General features: G+C 43.8%; 1 protein-coding gene and 1 long non-coding RNA gene across 2 annotated transcripts; both read left to right on the top strand.

Annotated features, from left to right (window-relative positions):
- Nucleotides 1–986: 986 nt before the first annotated feature.
- LOC138687112 (claw keratin-like) lies at nucleotides 987–3,675 on the top strand. Its single transcript, XM_069793083.1, has 2 exons — nucleotides 987–1,344; nucleotides 3,542–3,675. The coding sequence occupies exons 1-2, from the start codon at nucleotides 987–989 to the stop codon at nucleotides 3,673–3,675; spliced, it is 492 nt and encodes a 163-aa protein (XP_069649184.1).
- A 6,009-nt stretch (nucleotides 3,676–9,684) lies between these two features.
- LOC138687111 (uncharacterized) lies at nucleotides 9,685–11,315 on the top strand. The gene is made up of 2 exons (XR_011326440.1): nucleotides 9,685–9,785; nucleotides 10,597–11,315. It is a non-coding gene; the product is annotated as an uncharacterized lncRNA (long non-coding RNA).
- Nucleotides 11,316–16,949: the final 5,634 nt, after the last annotated feature.

Raw genomic sequence — 16,949 nt, 5'->3', positions numbered from 1 at the left:
CAAGTCCCTCCAGAGGGGGCTCGCGGAGGACCACGCTCACAGACATGAGGCTGAAGGAGCTGACAGTGACCTGGTCGCGTTGCTGCCCTTCTGCTCCTCCATATACGTCCCCCGTCTCAGAGGTCTCCTGCGCTCTACCCCACTGCCGTGCCCATCGCGTCTCTACCAGGCCCCTGTGCGTTGGCGGTTTTGCCACACATGGCACCCGTCTCCTCTACGCTTTGCATGGCCGTCAAGTGAAACCGGGACCTAAAAAATCCCAATGCCCGCCAGAGCCTTCGGGGTGGGCAATTAGCAGAGATGCCTGCGGACCCCAAGACCGTGAGATGCGCAGCTGTTGCTGGCATTCAGAGATGGCGGGCATTTGGAAGTCACCCCGAGCGTGTGGAATGGCTTCTGCCTTTGCCCAACCTCCCGCTGCCTCTGTTTACCAGCCTGTAAAAGAGAGCTAATGACAGGCGTGATGGCTGTGCCCAGGATTGCAAAGCACTTCTGCAAGATGCCCAGGACTCTTCTACATAGGCAAAGTGGGGGATCAGGGACAGATCGGGGTTTATTGGTGGCACGAGGTCAACTACAGCACCGCCTTGTCTTTCATGTAATGACGTGTCACGGCCTGTCCCTCCCATCGCCCCTATCCTCTTCAGGGCACGTTTGCACACCAAAGTCCCCAGTGAAGAGGGATATAATTGTCTCTCTTCATTATCTGTGTCATGAAGCTTTTTCACCTGATTTCATGATTACGTGGGGTTTCCACCACCACCCCCTTGGCCGATGCCCCAGGCAGTGTGGGACACGTATAAAAGAGCTGAGGCCTTTGCAGCCCTCTATCCATCTTCCTCCACTTGACTCTCCTAATCAACTGGGTAAGTCCAGCTCTTGGAAGCCTCTTGGGGATCTCTGCCTGCCTCCCTCCATACAGCCCCTTCCCCACAGCCTGGCCTAATCCCCGGTGCCTTTTCCAGCACTCCTTGCCTGCCTGGAAGATGTCCTGCTCCAGCCTGTGCGCCCCTTCCTGCGGGGTGGCCGCCCCAGCCCCGCTGGCTGACACCTGCAACGAGCCCTGCGTGCGGCAGTGCCCCGACTCCACGGTGGTGATCCAGCCCCCGCCCTCGGTGGTCACCTTCCCCGGGCCCATCCTCAGCTCCTTCCCGCAGTACAGCGTTGTTGGCTCGGCGGGAGCCCCCGGAGTTGGAGGGGGCTTTGGTGGCACTTTTGGAGGCCGTGGCGGTTTTGGAGGCCTTGGGGGCTATGGAGGCTCTTGGGGCTATGGAGGCTACGGTGGCTATGGGGGCTACGGAGGCTACGGGGGCTACGGAGGCTATGGGGGTTGCGGATATGGCGGCTGGGGCCGAGGCCACAGGTACCTCAACGGCAACTGTGGGCCTTGCTAAGCCCCACACTGGGTCCGGCCACAGATGAAGGAGAGCTCCAGAAAAGCCCCTGGCACGTCCCGACACGACGCTCCGTGGAAGGACATGCCTTCGGCATTGCTGCTCTCCGGAGCTTGGGTGCCTCGTGCCTGCTCGGGGCCCAGCTCTGCCTTCCTCCTGCCCTGCTGATCATCCCTTCAAAGCTCGCTGACTCCCGATGACAGAGACCCGCACTAAGCGCCTGCTCCTGCGGCACGGCTGATGCTCACTCTGGCTCTGCCGGCTGCCAGGAGATGTGGGGCTGCCCTTGGCCGGGGCCCTGCTCTTCTCCCAGCTGCCTCCTCCCCTCAAACTGCAATAAAAGCTGTGTCGCATCGCAAGGTCGACCCATGGTTTTTCTTCATCCTTCCTCCATACCCAGTACCCCGAGTGGCAGCCTTGGCTCCCTGGGCCGCCCCAGCCAGCTCCCACCCGGGGCCTCGTCAGGGGCACCTGCAGGACCTGCTGTGCTTCCTCCTGCCTGCCCTTGGCAGCACGTCCCTCCACCAGCCACTCTTATGCAGCAGGGATCGTGCTCGTCTCCTTCACCAACACCTTCTCCCTCTTTCCCTTCCCTGTCTTCCCCCCACTTTGGGCTCCTGCACTCTACAGCCCAAGAAGAGCTGTTGGGCCCCACAGTGAGTTTGCCGCCCACTCTGGCCATTCCCCAGGGGCTGCCTGCAGCCTCAGGGCCGCGGGGATTGGGATGCCAACGGAGACGCTCCAACGGCAAAGGCCCAGGTCAGAGCCGCTTGGGAGGCCATGGGTCGACAGGGGAGACGGTGACGGTGAGCAACCCCCAGCACCTCCCCAACTGCCGTGCCTCCATCCCCTCCACATCCCTGCACCCCTGCACCACCTCCTCACCCTGTTTTTCCTCCGTCTTCCACTGCTGCTTGCAGGCACTTTTGGCCCCGTCTTGCCCCCGCTGCTGGAGCAGAAGCTCCTCCTGGGATTCCCTGTGTCACCCACCTGCCACCTGGGGATACGGCTCTGCCCAGGAAAAGAGTGACAGGAGAGCTTCCCACAGCCCCGTGCTCTGGACCAGATTTGCTGGCCCTTGTTTGCACACCAGCCCACAAAGTAGCCCACACTGCCACACCCCCCGCAAAGCACCCAGCCACAGCAGCCATGACGCGGTCGCCAGAACCCCCTTCCACCACTGTGCCCTCAGCAGACACACAGGGGACACCACGTGAGCCAGGACCTGGTGGATGGCCGAGAGTCGGTGCAGGGGGACCTGGCCAGCTGTGAGGACGGGCAGAGACTGAAACACCCTCAAGGGAAAGAGAAGACGTGCAAACTTCAGTTCAGGCAGTGGAAGGAAGGAACGCCTGCTCTTGCCATTTTGCTGCCTTCTATCCCATCCTCTGTGTTCACAGCTGCGGATGAGACATCTTTTCTTGAGCTCCCCAGCAGTGACCAACGCGCTGCCACACTGCCCTTCCTGGTGGCTCTGGCCGGAACTGTCTCTGTCCAAGACCACTTTGCCGTCCTGGGATCACAAGATCAGAAGATACTTGGAGAAGGGAGGCACCTCAGGAGGGTAGACAATCCAACCTCCTGCTCGGAGAGCTTTGTGCTTCACCTGACTGGATACCCGTGGCCACTTCAGGCCTCTGAGGGGAAATTTGGGAAGACTTGGCTGTGTCTATCTCACTCCTTCCCGGTGGCCCCCACCTCTAGCTGGGCACAGGGGCATGGCCAGCAGCCCTGTACATGCAGTGGTCGTCTCTCCATTTCCCTGGACCTCCAAACGTGACCGTTAACAAGGCAATAAAAGCAGGTAGGAGATTTGGAAGAGCTTCTGCAAGACACCTATGGCGCTTTCACGTGTTCAAAGCGGGCTTTGGGAATGTATTGTGTTGATTGCTGGTGGGAGACCAGAGGAAGCTCAGTGGGATGTGCTCTACAAGACTCAGATGGGACTGTCATCATCAGTTGTAAGACACTGAGCAAACTGCCCAAATGCTCCAAGGGCACTACCGTGGCTGATTCAAGCAGCCCGGACCAACACGCCCCGAGGACACTGGGGACATTGGCGTGCAGGTCTCTGTCGTCAGGGGGGAACAAGTCTTGAAGGGATGCTCTAGGGATGCTCACGGGAGGCTTTAGTGGAACTTTTGCAGGCCGTGGCAGTTTTGGAGGCCTTGGGGGCTGTGGAGGCTCTTGGGGCTATGATGGCTATGGGGGCTACGGAGGTTATGGGGGCTACAAGGGCTACAGAGGCTATGGGCGTTGCAGATATGGCAGCTGGGACTGAGGCCACAGGTACCTCAATGGCAACTGTGAGCCCTGCTAGACCCCCAAGTATCCATGGAGTTCAGTGCTGCATCTGTCCTCTGTCTCCACAAGTAGCCCCTCTTCTCTTCTACCACCACATGCAGAACAAACCTTTCAGCCCCTATTTAGGCTGTGGCAAAGCAGCCTCTTGAACTTTATGGTCTTTGCTTATTTGCACCGAGTAACCTTGCAGATCTTCAGCTGGTGGCTTTAGGGTTTCCAGCACTGCCTCCTAAAGCTCCCCTTTACCTGCGATACAAAGAATTTGTACTCATCCTTGGACAAGAGTCTCTCCTGCTCTGCCTGGCTCTGAGATTCCCATCTCGCAATAGGAAGGGAGGGTGTCTTTGGACTGGAGCCCTGGGTTGTGCCTTGCTGCAGCCTTATGATTTTCCTATTTCCAATTCATTGGTTTTGTGTTGTTTTGTTTCCTGCTGTCACTGCCTATTGTGTTTTCTATCCCAATTAAAGAATCCACATTGCATCAGTAACTTGGCTTTTCGTTGGTTTGTATGAGTTTGCTCTTCTGATTTTCTTCATTGGCCACAGATATGTTGATAATGAAGCTCAAACTACAGGGTTATATATCGGATAGCATACGGATTAGCAAACAGGGTTTGTGAGAGGTTCAACAGCTTGTGATGGAAACCTTTGTTGTAGCACACAAGATACAAACAAGCTGTTAGTCCCATAGTAAGGGACAGCTTTTGAAGGAAAAAATATCAGTGAATTTATTCATTACTTTGTGGTCCTTTTCCCAATCAGAAATATATAATGTCTTCCCTTTTTTCCATGCTAGATAGTCTGAGAAGTTCAAAGCACTTCTCAGCCACTCATAACTATTTTATGCATTTATAGTGTGTTATTACTCTATTAAAAGCTTACTGCTCTTGTCAGGTGCTTCATTATTGAATAATAGTTACTTCAAAAGAATATGTTGAGACATTTCAACATATGCTTTAGTCAGAATGTGATTTTATTACCTTCAAATTTTTCATTCAAATGTGGCTCTGTACAAACAACCATGATAGGCCCTACAATTAGTTACTTTGCCTTCTCATCCCAGAAATTTGGACTTCTTCCTAGTCTTAACTTAGATTTCGTGGAGTGGAAGAAACACATAAGTGTATGGCATTCCATTAATTTCTTTCTTTTGACTATGTCCCCTGTTAAAGCAGCCAAGTCCATAAACAGTCTGTAGAACTACTGAGATATTAACGATTATTTTAAGCTAACATTGTCTCTTGTGCACTGAGACACTTAATACTTTCCAGTTTTTACTTAGTAACTTATTCATAACTTTCCAGATTTTAATAGATTTAGCTAATGAAAAATTGAAATTATGACTAGTTCCAGCTAAATTTATAGATCTTCATCTCAAGATACATGTTGAACAGAAATTTGCACTGTGCTTCTGCAGGGAACACATCAGGCACCAAAGTCAGTGAGTGCTTTCCTAGGAACAAAGCTCCTCAGGAGCCATGAGAAAGCTCCATCCCAAAAGTTGCTGGAAGTGTAACCCACAGTTTTACTTGCAAAGGTTTTCAATGGATTTTCTACTCATATTTTGTATTGTAGCACAACTGAGCTCTGTTCCTCTTGTGAGACTGCCCTCAAAGTGCCTCTGTGTGTGTTGAAAGGACAGCAATTACATTCACAGTAAGGACTCTAGGGTTTAATAGGGCTTTTAAAGCACTTCACTGTTTTTTTGCCTAGACTGTGTTACAGCATCATACTATTAAGAGGTTACTACCGCTGCCAGTTAGGTACGTCAGTCATGAATAACAGAGTCACTTCAGACTTGCATTAAGGGATCTCTACCTTAATAACAACTGTGTGATTGTGCAGCCTGGGAAATTCATGCCATTTCATTGTCATTCAAATGGAGCCGTGCAGTAAAACTTGCAAGCACTTGCCCTTACCAGCACTTAATAAGGTGAACAGAAAGCGTGCAATTTTCTGCTCTGTAACAGATCAAGTCTCTAAATCCAGAAAGCGTCCCAGACACTGCCAGCACAAAAGCACTTGAGAAAGAGGGATTTTCTCCCAACTTCGTGGCTTATTCCCCAGTTAAACTGGGTTTTCCTGCACACAGTCTGTGCTTTTACAAATCACTAAGATGTGGTGCTGTTATGTCCAATGTCTGCACATGCACTGTGATGCTAAGGCAAATTTAAAAGAATGTTTCCAAATCCTTCCTAGGAAATTCTGGAATGGGTGACTTCATTTTCTGAGGTACTACTGGGTTATTAGTTTGCAAAATGTGTGCTCAGGTTCAGCTGACATTCATAAAAGCTACAGGGTGCAGTATGTCTCCGTAAAACATATCAAGCAGGGGGAAAAAATTTGTGTACATCCAAGTCAGAAAAAGATCAACAGGGACATGTAATGATGCTATAACATTTTTAATAAGAGTAAAGCTCACAATCATAATCTAAAATATTACAGAAAGGAGAAGCAAAAAGAATGTGTACAGAGATTAATTTATATCTGCAGAAGATCTCCCAGTTCCATTGGTACCATTTTTGCTGCTACAGCTGTAGCATTTGACTATCAATATCCATTTTCAAACTTTTCCACTTGCTTTAAGTCCAGTGAAATAAATCTGATTGGATGACTTACTGTTTCTTTGGTATAGCTTCAAAAGCAGTTAAGTCAGAAACATATCCATAGGAAGGCTAGTACAGGTACACTCTAGATTTCATTAATGTTAGCTGGGAAAGAGCTATAAATGAGTTAAGAAGTTGTTTTCCCATGTTAACCCATGTAAAGCCCAGCTTCCTTTACACCACCAAACCCATGTAGGGGTAAGAAGTCAGTAGGGAAAAAGGAAAACAAAACATTTTGGAAGAACATTGAAGAAGTTTTACAGAAACACTGAGGTCTCCAAAATACTATGGCTTTCAGTCACAGTCCTGGACTCAGAGCTTTTGCACACCCTCCCCCTAACGGCAGCCATGAATTTGGTAATTAATTCTCAGTCCTCATTTCCCATTAAATCTTCTGAGTTTAGCAGGGGTAGCAGGGGTAGAAGCTCCCATAACTGTATCTACGGGTGTAGCAAGAAGAGTAGGGGTAGCAATAGCGGGAGCTGTAGGAAGGGTAGCAGTCCCGATAACTGCCCAGACTCCCGTAGCCCTGGTAGCCACAAGGGCTTCCGCAGTCGTAGGTCCGGTAGCTGTACACGGTCCTGTAGTTGCAGGGAGTGTAGCAGGCATCCTCACACTGGTTCTGGTAGTAGTAAGTCATCTTGGTGCGATGGAGGGAGGCAAGCCTGCAACACAGCAGGGAAGAAAAAGCTTATAAGGCAATGCTCCCAACAGCAAGTAAATCTCAAATAAATGTTGCAAGCAAGCAGGGAGGGAAGAGAGAGCCAGCAAACCCAGGCACACTGCCTGACACCCTCTGTGCTCATCTATTGTTCTATCCTGATTTTTAGTGCTGTGTCTTCCCCCTAATCCTCCATCCTGACCAGCCTTTCTGAGCTTTCCTGCACAGCAGCACTGGCTGCACCCATGGATCTTGATGGGAGATGGGATTGTGAACCATGACACCTGTGTCAAAACGGAGCCAACAGGAAATAAACTGGAAAATCCTTCATAGCCATACTGAGATAAAGACTTTAAAGGAGAAGAGGGATATGTGCAGGACTGACCCAGTTTTGAACACTCAAATATCAATGAAAATCCAGGGAGGAAAGTATACCTTACATATAAATAATTCTCATGAAATCACAACCTTGATTCCCAATACATTAATCTACAGTACTTGTAGATTAGTAACCAGGAGCGGGGGGGGAAGAGGGGAGAAATAGTACCAAATACATGTCTTCATTATTCACTAGGTTTTCTAAATCTCTTCCAACTTACCCACTTCTGCAAGGAGGATAAGGCAGGAGAAGCGAATGCATTATTCTCAGCAGCGCGGGTTTTTATAGAGCACCCGGTCCCACCCAGCGCGTGAAAGACATGTCTGCACTCCGGGTCAGCTCCAATTACCAGACACATTTTGCCTCCCTCATGACTCCTTCTCATTGATATACCGGTTCTCCCCAGGGTTTCTGATTATTGGTCCAGCACTGTGACATGCAGGCTACACCCTCCACGTTTCTTTCATCTCAAAACTGTATAGGACAATTAAGCCATGGTATCATCATGCTGAATTCACTTCTTCAGTACAGCAACAAGTTGACAGAATATGCAAAGATGTACAAATTACCAAACATGTCATTTTTGGAAGACCAGCCTCACCATGCATGTTGGCCCATGTACTTTGTTGCACATTTTTTTTCAGAAATACTTGTGGAAGGGGTAGCGTCTCCTTTTCATGTGTTTCATAACTTTAATGACACATGAAACAGTACATTCTTATGAATCCTTTCAAACATTTCCTGTGACTAGCAAAGGGGGAAAGACCATTTCTTTGATTTGGTGCTGTCATGCAACAGGATATTGTTGTGCTGATTGATTCAGATAGAAAATTGGCCTATAAGCATTAAAATGGTATGTATATGATGTATTTTTAGAGAAAATACATTCAGAGACCCAATACTGAAGCTATAAGTTACAACCTTAATAAAGCATAGAAACAGGATAACCTGACATACGTTTTTAGAAACTGTGTTACATAACACTGGGGTGTTTTCCACTAACATAGTATTAATATTTAAATAATAAATCTCTTTGTACATGCAAATCTTTAATAAGTATTAATGAAGGCTTTGATATTCAAAATTTAGAGAAAGGCCCAGAACATCTGTCATGCCTGTTATTATCCTTCCTTTAGATGCAAGTAAACACCAGTGTTTTGAGGTGAAGGTCACCAGGGAAGACCGGGATGTTGCTGCTTACCAGGTCACAGGGCTCAGCATTATTCACCGTCATTAACAACATTTAAGTTAAACACATCAACTTTCCAACACTTCTATTAAGAAGTCGTCACGTTAAACCATACTTAGCATTTGGGGGACTTCTCAGGAAAACTACAGTTATTACAGAGATATGTTCCTGTTTGTTTTATCTTATTCCTTGTAATGAACCCCTGAGTGAATCATTTTCTGATCTAAGTGTAAACAATCACTAAGCAGATATTTTTGGATCCAATTTGTGTCACTTGGGCTGGCTCTCCAGAAGACTGAGTTTGTAAGTTTATTTCATATATGGTTCAAAGCATGGAAATTTCAAATATCATTATTTCTGCTTAAAAGGCTTTAGATTTATTATTGATTGCTACCTGCTTTATGGTTCCCATAAAGTCTTGTCACCGACTCCTTGCCTTATTAAAAAATATTTCCACTGTTCTTACACCAAAAAAGGACACCAGTTTCCTTTTAGGTAGACTTAGGAGGTGGCTGTTGATGTTTGGTAAAAGTAATTGATAGAGCATAACAAGCAAGTAAATCGAATTTTCTACAGAATTACTTTCCTGTGACAGGTCACAGTATGCAGTTAACACATCCATGCATATTTGATTGCAGCAAGGTACAGACCAGACTTGTCCTCTAATCCAAACATCTTTCTTGTACTTCTGCTTTTGAGCTGGAAATAATACAAACAAAATCATAAATACAAACAACGCCAATATTCTGACCTAAAATGCAATTTTGAAATAAAAACAAACAAACCAAGAAATGCTTTCTACATATTATTATTTCTGCAAAAAAAATTTGAAATTCGTTCTTCCTCAAACCAATCCAGAGCCATTGCAAGCTTCGTATACTGAAATTTGTCCATTCGTCCAAAACTGGGATTGTGAATGTCAATCCACTCTGCCTTCAATATCCTTCCTTCCCTTTCCTGTTATAACTCAGATTTCCCCATACTAATTCTACAAATACAATTGACCCAGGAAGTCTGAACATGAAAGAAAACTGCAATGCAATGTCATGCTTTTGGAAGCCAAGAACTGACTAATAATCACAAACCAAGAAAAACAATTACATCAACTGATGGAATGACGTGTATAAGTAAATTTGTTTTGTGATGAATATGAGTTTAAAGCACAGTAGGCTTGGTCAGATAAATATATAAAAGGGAGAGAGATTCAAGGCTCTCTACTCGCATCTCCAGACTTACATTCTCACTGAACTTGGTAAGTCAGACCTACTGTAATGTCTTTATTGCTGTGTAGATGCTGTTGTTTTGCTATATTGCTATACAGATGGCAGTTATACTTTGAAAGCAAAGGCTGTGATTTCACAGCCATGCAAGTACAATTCTTTCTTCTTAAAAATGGCATATTAAAATGCCTGCATAAGCTTAGAAGATTGTCTCATCTAGCCATGCACTATGAGAAATTACCTTATTTTATGATATACTGAAGTATTTCAGGCTTCTTTATTTTGAAGCAGACAATGCATTACATTTTTTCAGTTATTTTGAACAAAAAGCAAGTATATATTGAACTGGCAATCAAGGCACAGACACGGGTTCAAACAAACAAGCTGCCTTTTTCAGCAGAGCACTGCTGACTTGCACAAGGGGAGGATTTCTTCTGTGATGTCTGGTCTTGACAGCAAAAACTGGCGGAATTCATTCCTGAACTAGCGTCTGCTCAATTACGGTTTTTAGAGAAGTATCAGACACTGCTACAGACAACCTAATCCTAACAATATTCTCTCTAAAATACTATCTGAATCCACACTGCCAATTCTAAGCAATGGCAACAAGAAAAGCAGCATGAAATATTTTTATGGAGAAAAGAAGGGGGATAAACAGAAAGGAGTGATCTGGGCAAGAAGGAGACAGGGTATAGCCTCAAATGGAGATGTTCAGTTGGCTCCCGTGTTTGCCCTTCTCTCCTCTCCCTCTCTGCCATGCTTACATGGGTTTTGCTAGAAGCGGTAAGCTGCCACTTGGTCTCTGGGGCAGACCTTATCTTCTTCTCTTCTGCTGTGTTTCAGACTTGCCTCCCTCCATCGCACCAAGATGACTTACTACTACCAGAACCAGTGTGAGGATGCCTGCTACACTCCCTGCAACTATGGGACCGTGTACAGCTACCAGACCTACGACTGCGGGAGCCCCTGCGGCTACCGGGGCTACAGGGGTCTGGGCAGTTATCGGGACTGCTACCCTTCCTACAGCTCCCGCTATTGCTACCCCTACTCTTCTTGCTACACCCGTAGATACAGCTATGGGAGCTTCTACCCCTGCTAAACCCAGCCATATAACGACCAGATAGGAAATGAAAAGCAAAATAGTGATTTACGACTCCTATATGAATTTTACCTTTGCTAAGCTCCTGTGACAGCGACTGCCGTCAGGAATGGTCCTGAGTGCTTAATATCTCTCTTCAATGTCTGCAGCTATTTTGAATAACCTGCTTTTAGGGTCAACTTTTCCTTCATAGCCTTTGTTGGTGGATATACTGTGTATTTTGATGTGTAGCTTTGCAACAGGAGATGCAGACCAGAGCAGATGCCTCGTCTTGCCGTATGTTGTGCTGACAGCTCTGCTCTTCACCAAACACCACCATAGTCCCAAAAGCATCTGCTGTGAAATGTAGTAACTCTTTGTTTAAAGAATGTATGAATCTTTGGATACCCCTATTCTGTACTACTATAAGCTGTAACTGCTGTGTACAGTGCTTCTTACTCTCATTAAAAGATCTTGCATCGCAGTATGGCTTTCTGTTATACTTTAATTTTTTTTCTTTTATATTTGTCTTTACTAATTATTTACCTGACACATGGCAAAAAAGGAGGCACTAGCTTTTCAGATCTTCAATTTTAAGCATCCTGTAGAATCTGAGGTGACTGAGGATGTACTGAACACCTCAATTTCTGTCTCCTCCAAGACAGTCCTCAAAACTCACATCTGTCATGTCTTAACTCTGCCCTTCTTCCACCAAACACACCAAAACACTGCTTATTTCCAAAATACTAGCTTAGAAATGTGAAGATTCAAGAAAATTAAACCAGTACTTGCTGACTACATTCCAGCCCAAGTTATGCTACATTTGAGGATCCAAAATGCACTGAGACACAAAAATGCCAGACTCCCTAAGCTTTCTGCAGCTCTGAAATAGATACCTGATATGAGAACACACAGGAGCTCACATTCACCTCTTCCCAATGCATATCAAGGTTTAAATATTGCCATTTCTCCACCAGAGACTACTTTGTGCGGTTGACGTCCTGTGTGTGAGCTGTGAGCTTAGTCCTTCCCATCACTGCCCTGCCAGGGCTGGCTTTGGGCATGCATCCTGCAAGAGTCTGCCAGCCTTTGCCATCAGCAAAAACTGTTTTACAAAGGAAGACAAGAAGCATGCAGATTCCAGATAAGCCAAGGCTTCAAGGGGAAGCCTCTTCTTCCCCATAATTAACAAGAAGGCATGTGACAGGGAGGGAGAAGAGTTGCTTAAAGTAAAGGTGACTGTCAGGTTGATGATGAAAGGATGAACCTACTGGGACCGTTCCCAGGCTGGAGCCATCTGGAGCCACAAGAAGATTGAGTTTTGGAAGTGATTTCCAGCAGGAAATGTTTCTCCTCCCAGTCTGCAGGAACTTCAGCTCTCCAGCCAACGCCAATCTGCATGTAGGAGGCAGAATTATGGACTTTGGCGCTGACATTTCCCTGGTGGGTAGACCATCAGGGAAGGGATCGCTGTAGGGTTTCTTGTCTCATCCCATAAGTGCCAGGTGCAACCAATTCCCAGCAAAAGCAAGGCTCATGTGAATTTGCATCCACGTAAAAGCAGAGCATAGAAATGAAGCAGAACCTAGACACTTATTCAACAGGTTATTCAAGAGGTTGGCAGAGGAGACTGCAAAAGAGAAATCTGAAGAAAACAAGCCCATGAGTCCCTAGGTGAGCTGCCAGAAGCATCCATCAAACCCTGCTTTGAAAATTCACCATTCTGGTCTTATAGTAGTTCTAAAAAATTATTTTGGACAAATTATCTACTAACAAAGGCTTTTCCTGTTCATTGTGCTGAATTGTTATATTAATTTCCTTTTACAGAAAATGTTCTCATCTGATATAACAGTCTAAAAATGCAAATCAATGTTTCCCTCAACTGGTCATGAAGTGCAAATTCAGCATCTGAAGGTATTCATTTTTTATTTAAAAGTAGCTCTGGTTTATGCATAAATTTGTTTTAAAAGTTTAAGAGAAGTTATCAGTTGATACAGTACATCATAGACTTTCCTATTTCAGAGTAACACAAAGAAATTGGAAATGGTTTGTCTTTCAATTAGTACAGTCTATTTTTTCACTTCTTCAAAATGTTCACATTTAAATTTTTTATATAATACAAAAAAATAAAAATATTTATATTTATATGAAATATCCTTCATTATTTTAAAAAATTAAATTACTAGATTTTTTTCAATAAATATTGTCAGTCATAGCATGTTGTCAGAAGAAATAGGGAAAAGTGGATCACATCTCAAGAAATGATGAAGTTTTTTATGTACAGACACAAACGCACACAAATATACCCTATTTTTATGTATTTAGAATTACATGTGTTATTTCTATGTAATCTTATTACTGATGTGATAGGAGATGAAATAACTATGCACTTGATAAAATAAGTTAGAGAAAATAGAAACATCCACCTTGAGAGAAAATATCAACATTTTTCATTAACTTTTTCAGAAGTTCTTTTTAATACACACTTTTAAAGTATTTATGTTAGTTCTGGTATAAACTCTACCACAGTACAGCTGGAAAAATACATCAAATGAAGGAATAACATAGGAAAAATCATTTGACAAATGAAGATGACAAAAAGCAATTGAAATCTTATAGGGATTAGCGCGCTTAAACCTGCAAAGTTCTCATGAGTCAAGGCTCTTAACTAAATGTTTTAATATATTTTCCTCTGTGAATTTAACTCCATCTTTCTATAACTAACAAGATTTTTTATAAATCATACTTCCAGTTACTGATTGAATGCTGCTGTGCGTCTTGAAGTCTACTTGAGGCACTTACCTGTATTACTTTTGTTTGTACGTACAGAAGAGCAGGCATTAGTGAATTCACACTTCCCAAGCTTGATTTCTGATTTTCAATATTTGGGACATCAAAATATTCTATTATTGAGCAGTTAGGTAACTCTGAAAAATCTCATGCGTGTATGCAATTTTCCAGGACAATTAATGGCCATTTCAGTGCTCCTCAGCTGTTTGTGAGGGACCTGGCCTCAGCTGCCATGCAACAGGCTGCTTGGTCACTCAGAAATTACAATCCTGACCTGCGCAAACAGCAACAAAACTAAATTTTTTTGCACGTCACAACTTCAATTAATATAATTGGTTTCTTCAATGTCAAGGATCATTAGTCTGTTCTCATCTCCACCTGACAATGCAAAAGTTATGAGCTTCTTTCATCTTAAAACTTTTGGGGTCATCCTCAGTTTTAATTATCAAATCGAGATACCAGAATGGACAAGAGAATGACAGATACTCAGACTAGAGATGACTGAGAATAAAAAAATCATATATCTGGGAAATTTTTAACATATTAAAAATGTGTGTAGCCTGAATTATATCAGCATTTCCTAGAGGAAAAAAAAAGTTCTGTACACTTACATACACCTAATATACACCTAAAAATAAAACCTAGTGCACCCCCTCTTCCTCACAAAATAAAAATTCCTACTGCTAGAGTAGCAGAGGAGGCAAAAATATTTTGTGCCACTTTTCTTTGCCTCCTACTTGTGCCTGTAAAACTCAGTTTTGTATTTGAGAAAAAATAGCTATTTTCTCCTCTTCTTCTAAAATATTTTTATTTTATACCTTTAATATTTCTTTTCAGTCTGGTTCACTAACAAAAAACAGGACATTGATAAAAGTTCAGCATTCATTTGAGTAACTATTACATACATATACATAAAGGAGGGAGGAAAAATTAATCACATAGTCTATACCTCGCCATTGCACCTGCTCATACCACAAAAAATTCTTTCAGGATATCACCAAAGCAAATGTAAATTAAGTTCTATAACACTGATCTTAGCAGAATATTTAGAAGTTAAAATTATAAATATTATTTTACAGCAAATCTTATCAATGCTGGTTTTCAGCCTCATCTAACACTGGCTTCCCAAAGGAAGCAGAGCACAACACTTAAAGTCAAGAGCCTTCTTTTTTCTTTTTTTTTCTCAACAAATACCTGCTTGTGTGACCTTCACTGCAGTGAGCCATTCCTCATTTGCATATTAAATGAGGATAATAACAGACATTCTAGAAGTGCCGAGCCTCATCAGAATTTATGGTATCAATGCTCCTCCAAAACAGTCATTAGAGATTTACTTTAGCAATGTTTGTATTATTTAAATACTAATGGTTTGTTACGGAAAGGTGCCTCAATGTTGTATAATAAACAACAGAACAGGGAAGGGAACCCCTGGGCTAAGCAATGTTTGTCTTTATTAAAACGAAGGCATTAGTCGTCATCCTCACCTGGTGTGGACTGGCAGAGATACAGCCGTATCTCACCTGATAACACCACCATGAAAAATCAGAGAATTGATTTCTCCTTTCCTGGCTTAAAAAAATCCCTTCTGCAGTGGGCAACTTACAGCACTTCACCAGCCTTTTTATTCTACTAAAGCCCATTACAAAGCAAGGGTCTTCATTGGACACCTCACTGCTAGCCACCCTCCCCAGCAAATGCTTCCTACCAGTCAGGAACGCATGGTCTCCATCTTACTGGCTTCCACAGCCTTCCTAAGAGACTGCTCTCCCCCTTTTCTCTACTGCAGTCCCTGTGGTAGACCAACAGGAACCCCAGTTTTGTTCTGCACTACCAGATCCTGCAGCGATACTTGCCCCAGTATTATATATGCATATATGTACCTCATACATACCTCTCACATATCATATGTGTGTCATATCATGAGACATTGACTCAAGCAAGATTTTCTAACAATTTCATCCACAAAAGAGAGAGAAAAAAAAAAAAAAACAGACCGTAAGTCTTAGACACATTGCTCAGGTGCTGTTAATTGATCCTGTGCCTTGGCCTGAGCTTCTCATAGTGCATATGCCAAATTATAGACAGTAGGAGAACCTAAAGGAATCAATGGAACGCCTGTCATTAATTGCAACGGAAATGAATCAAAAAGGTTAGTAAAAGCCCTAAGCACATAGTATAATGCATCTTTCCTCCTCAGGTATTTTACGTCACCTGACAATGCAGTATCCATCTCCCTTGTAGGGGCATAACAGAAAGAAACAGTCTATGGACTCCCCAGTTAGGCAGGCAGTGTAGCTGGAACTGTTCTGTGTATCCTCCAGTTTCATTCTCAGTTGTCCTTTGGGTGAATTCCCAGAAACCCATTTGTCCTAGAAAGTTTAAGGATGAAAGAATCTTGCAGGATATAATCACAATGTGCTACCAGAGGAATTTGAAAATTGTCCTAAATGTGGAGGAAAACAATTATAGCAATTGGACTGGTGATGTACTTCCAAAATTTGTTTTGTGACTAACCGACAATGGAAGCACATGGAGAATTGCACTGACTTCCACAGGTCTAAGAAACCATATAAAAGTGCTCACAACCCCACACTCCTCACACCGCTCCTCTTGGTTGACTCTCCTCGGTGAACTTGGTAAGTTCAGATCCTGTTCTCATAGAGATACCTTTAACTTGGGAATAAGTCCTTTACTAGCATTCTCTGATTTGTAACAACAGTAGAAGTATTTTATCCTATATGCTTTTAATCTGTACAGTAAAAAAAGTGGGGACACTGATGAATGAACATTTAGATATCATTGGTAAGATGTGAAGCCTAGTAAGAAGTTTTGTCTTCACATAAGAGAAAGCAAAAGCTCTACTTCTTTGGCTTTTAAAATGGAACAGAAATTTTCTTTTTTTACTTGGTGATACTTAATACTGAAGTTTTGGTTCATGGGCAGAATTGTATATTACACAAAGTGGAAATGGCTTTTTGATGGAAAGATGTTGCAATAATGAATATGGACAGGTCACGTGAATTGCTTTAGTCTCTCTGAAGTCACTGGAGCAGCTCTGATCTGCAGCAGTAGAGAATTTAAACCTTAGCACTTCACTGCACAGCAGAGTGTTTTCAGTATCCTTGCTAGAACTGGAAATAACAAAGTGTGTGAACCAATGTTACATGGGAAAAGGAACAGTTTACATGCCGAGATTAACACCAGACAAAGAGGCTGACTTTAACGAACTTGTCATGTTGTTTATGAATGCTTCGGAGAACTTTTGAAAATGCCGTGTAGGGTTCAGGTCAGACATTAAGGCACCTACATGTGCATATCCTGAGCCTCA

Source organism: Haliaeetus albicilla, chromosome 10 (assembly GCF_947461875.1).
Source record: "Haliaeetus albicilla chromosome 10, bHalAlb1.1, whole genome shotgun sequence".
Classification (NCBI taxonomy): domain Eukaryota; kingdom Metazoa; phylum Chordata; class Aves; order Accipitriformes; family Accipitridae; genus Haliaeetus; species Haliaeetus albicilla.
Note: the sequence above shows the minus strand (reverse complement) of the source record. Positions and strands in the feature narration are given on the sequence as shown.

Bases quoted from the DNA above. Each gene is read 5' to 3' on its own strand.
- LOC138687112 (XM_069793083.1), top strand. From the start codon at position 987: ATGTCCTGCTCCAGCCTGTGCGCCCCTTCCTGCGGGGTGGCCGCCCCA. The intron at 1,345-3,541 runs GCTGGGGCCGAG...GAACTTTTGCAG, and splicing joins TGGGGGTTGCGGATATGGCG to GCCGTGGCAGTTTTGGAGGC.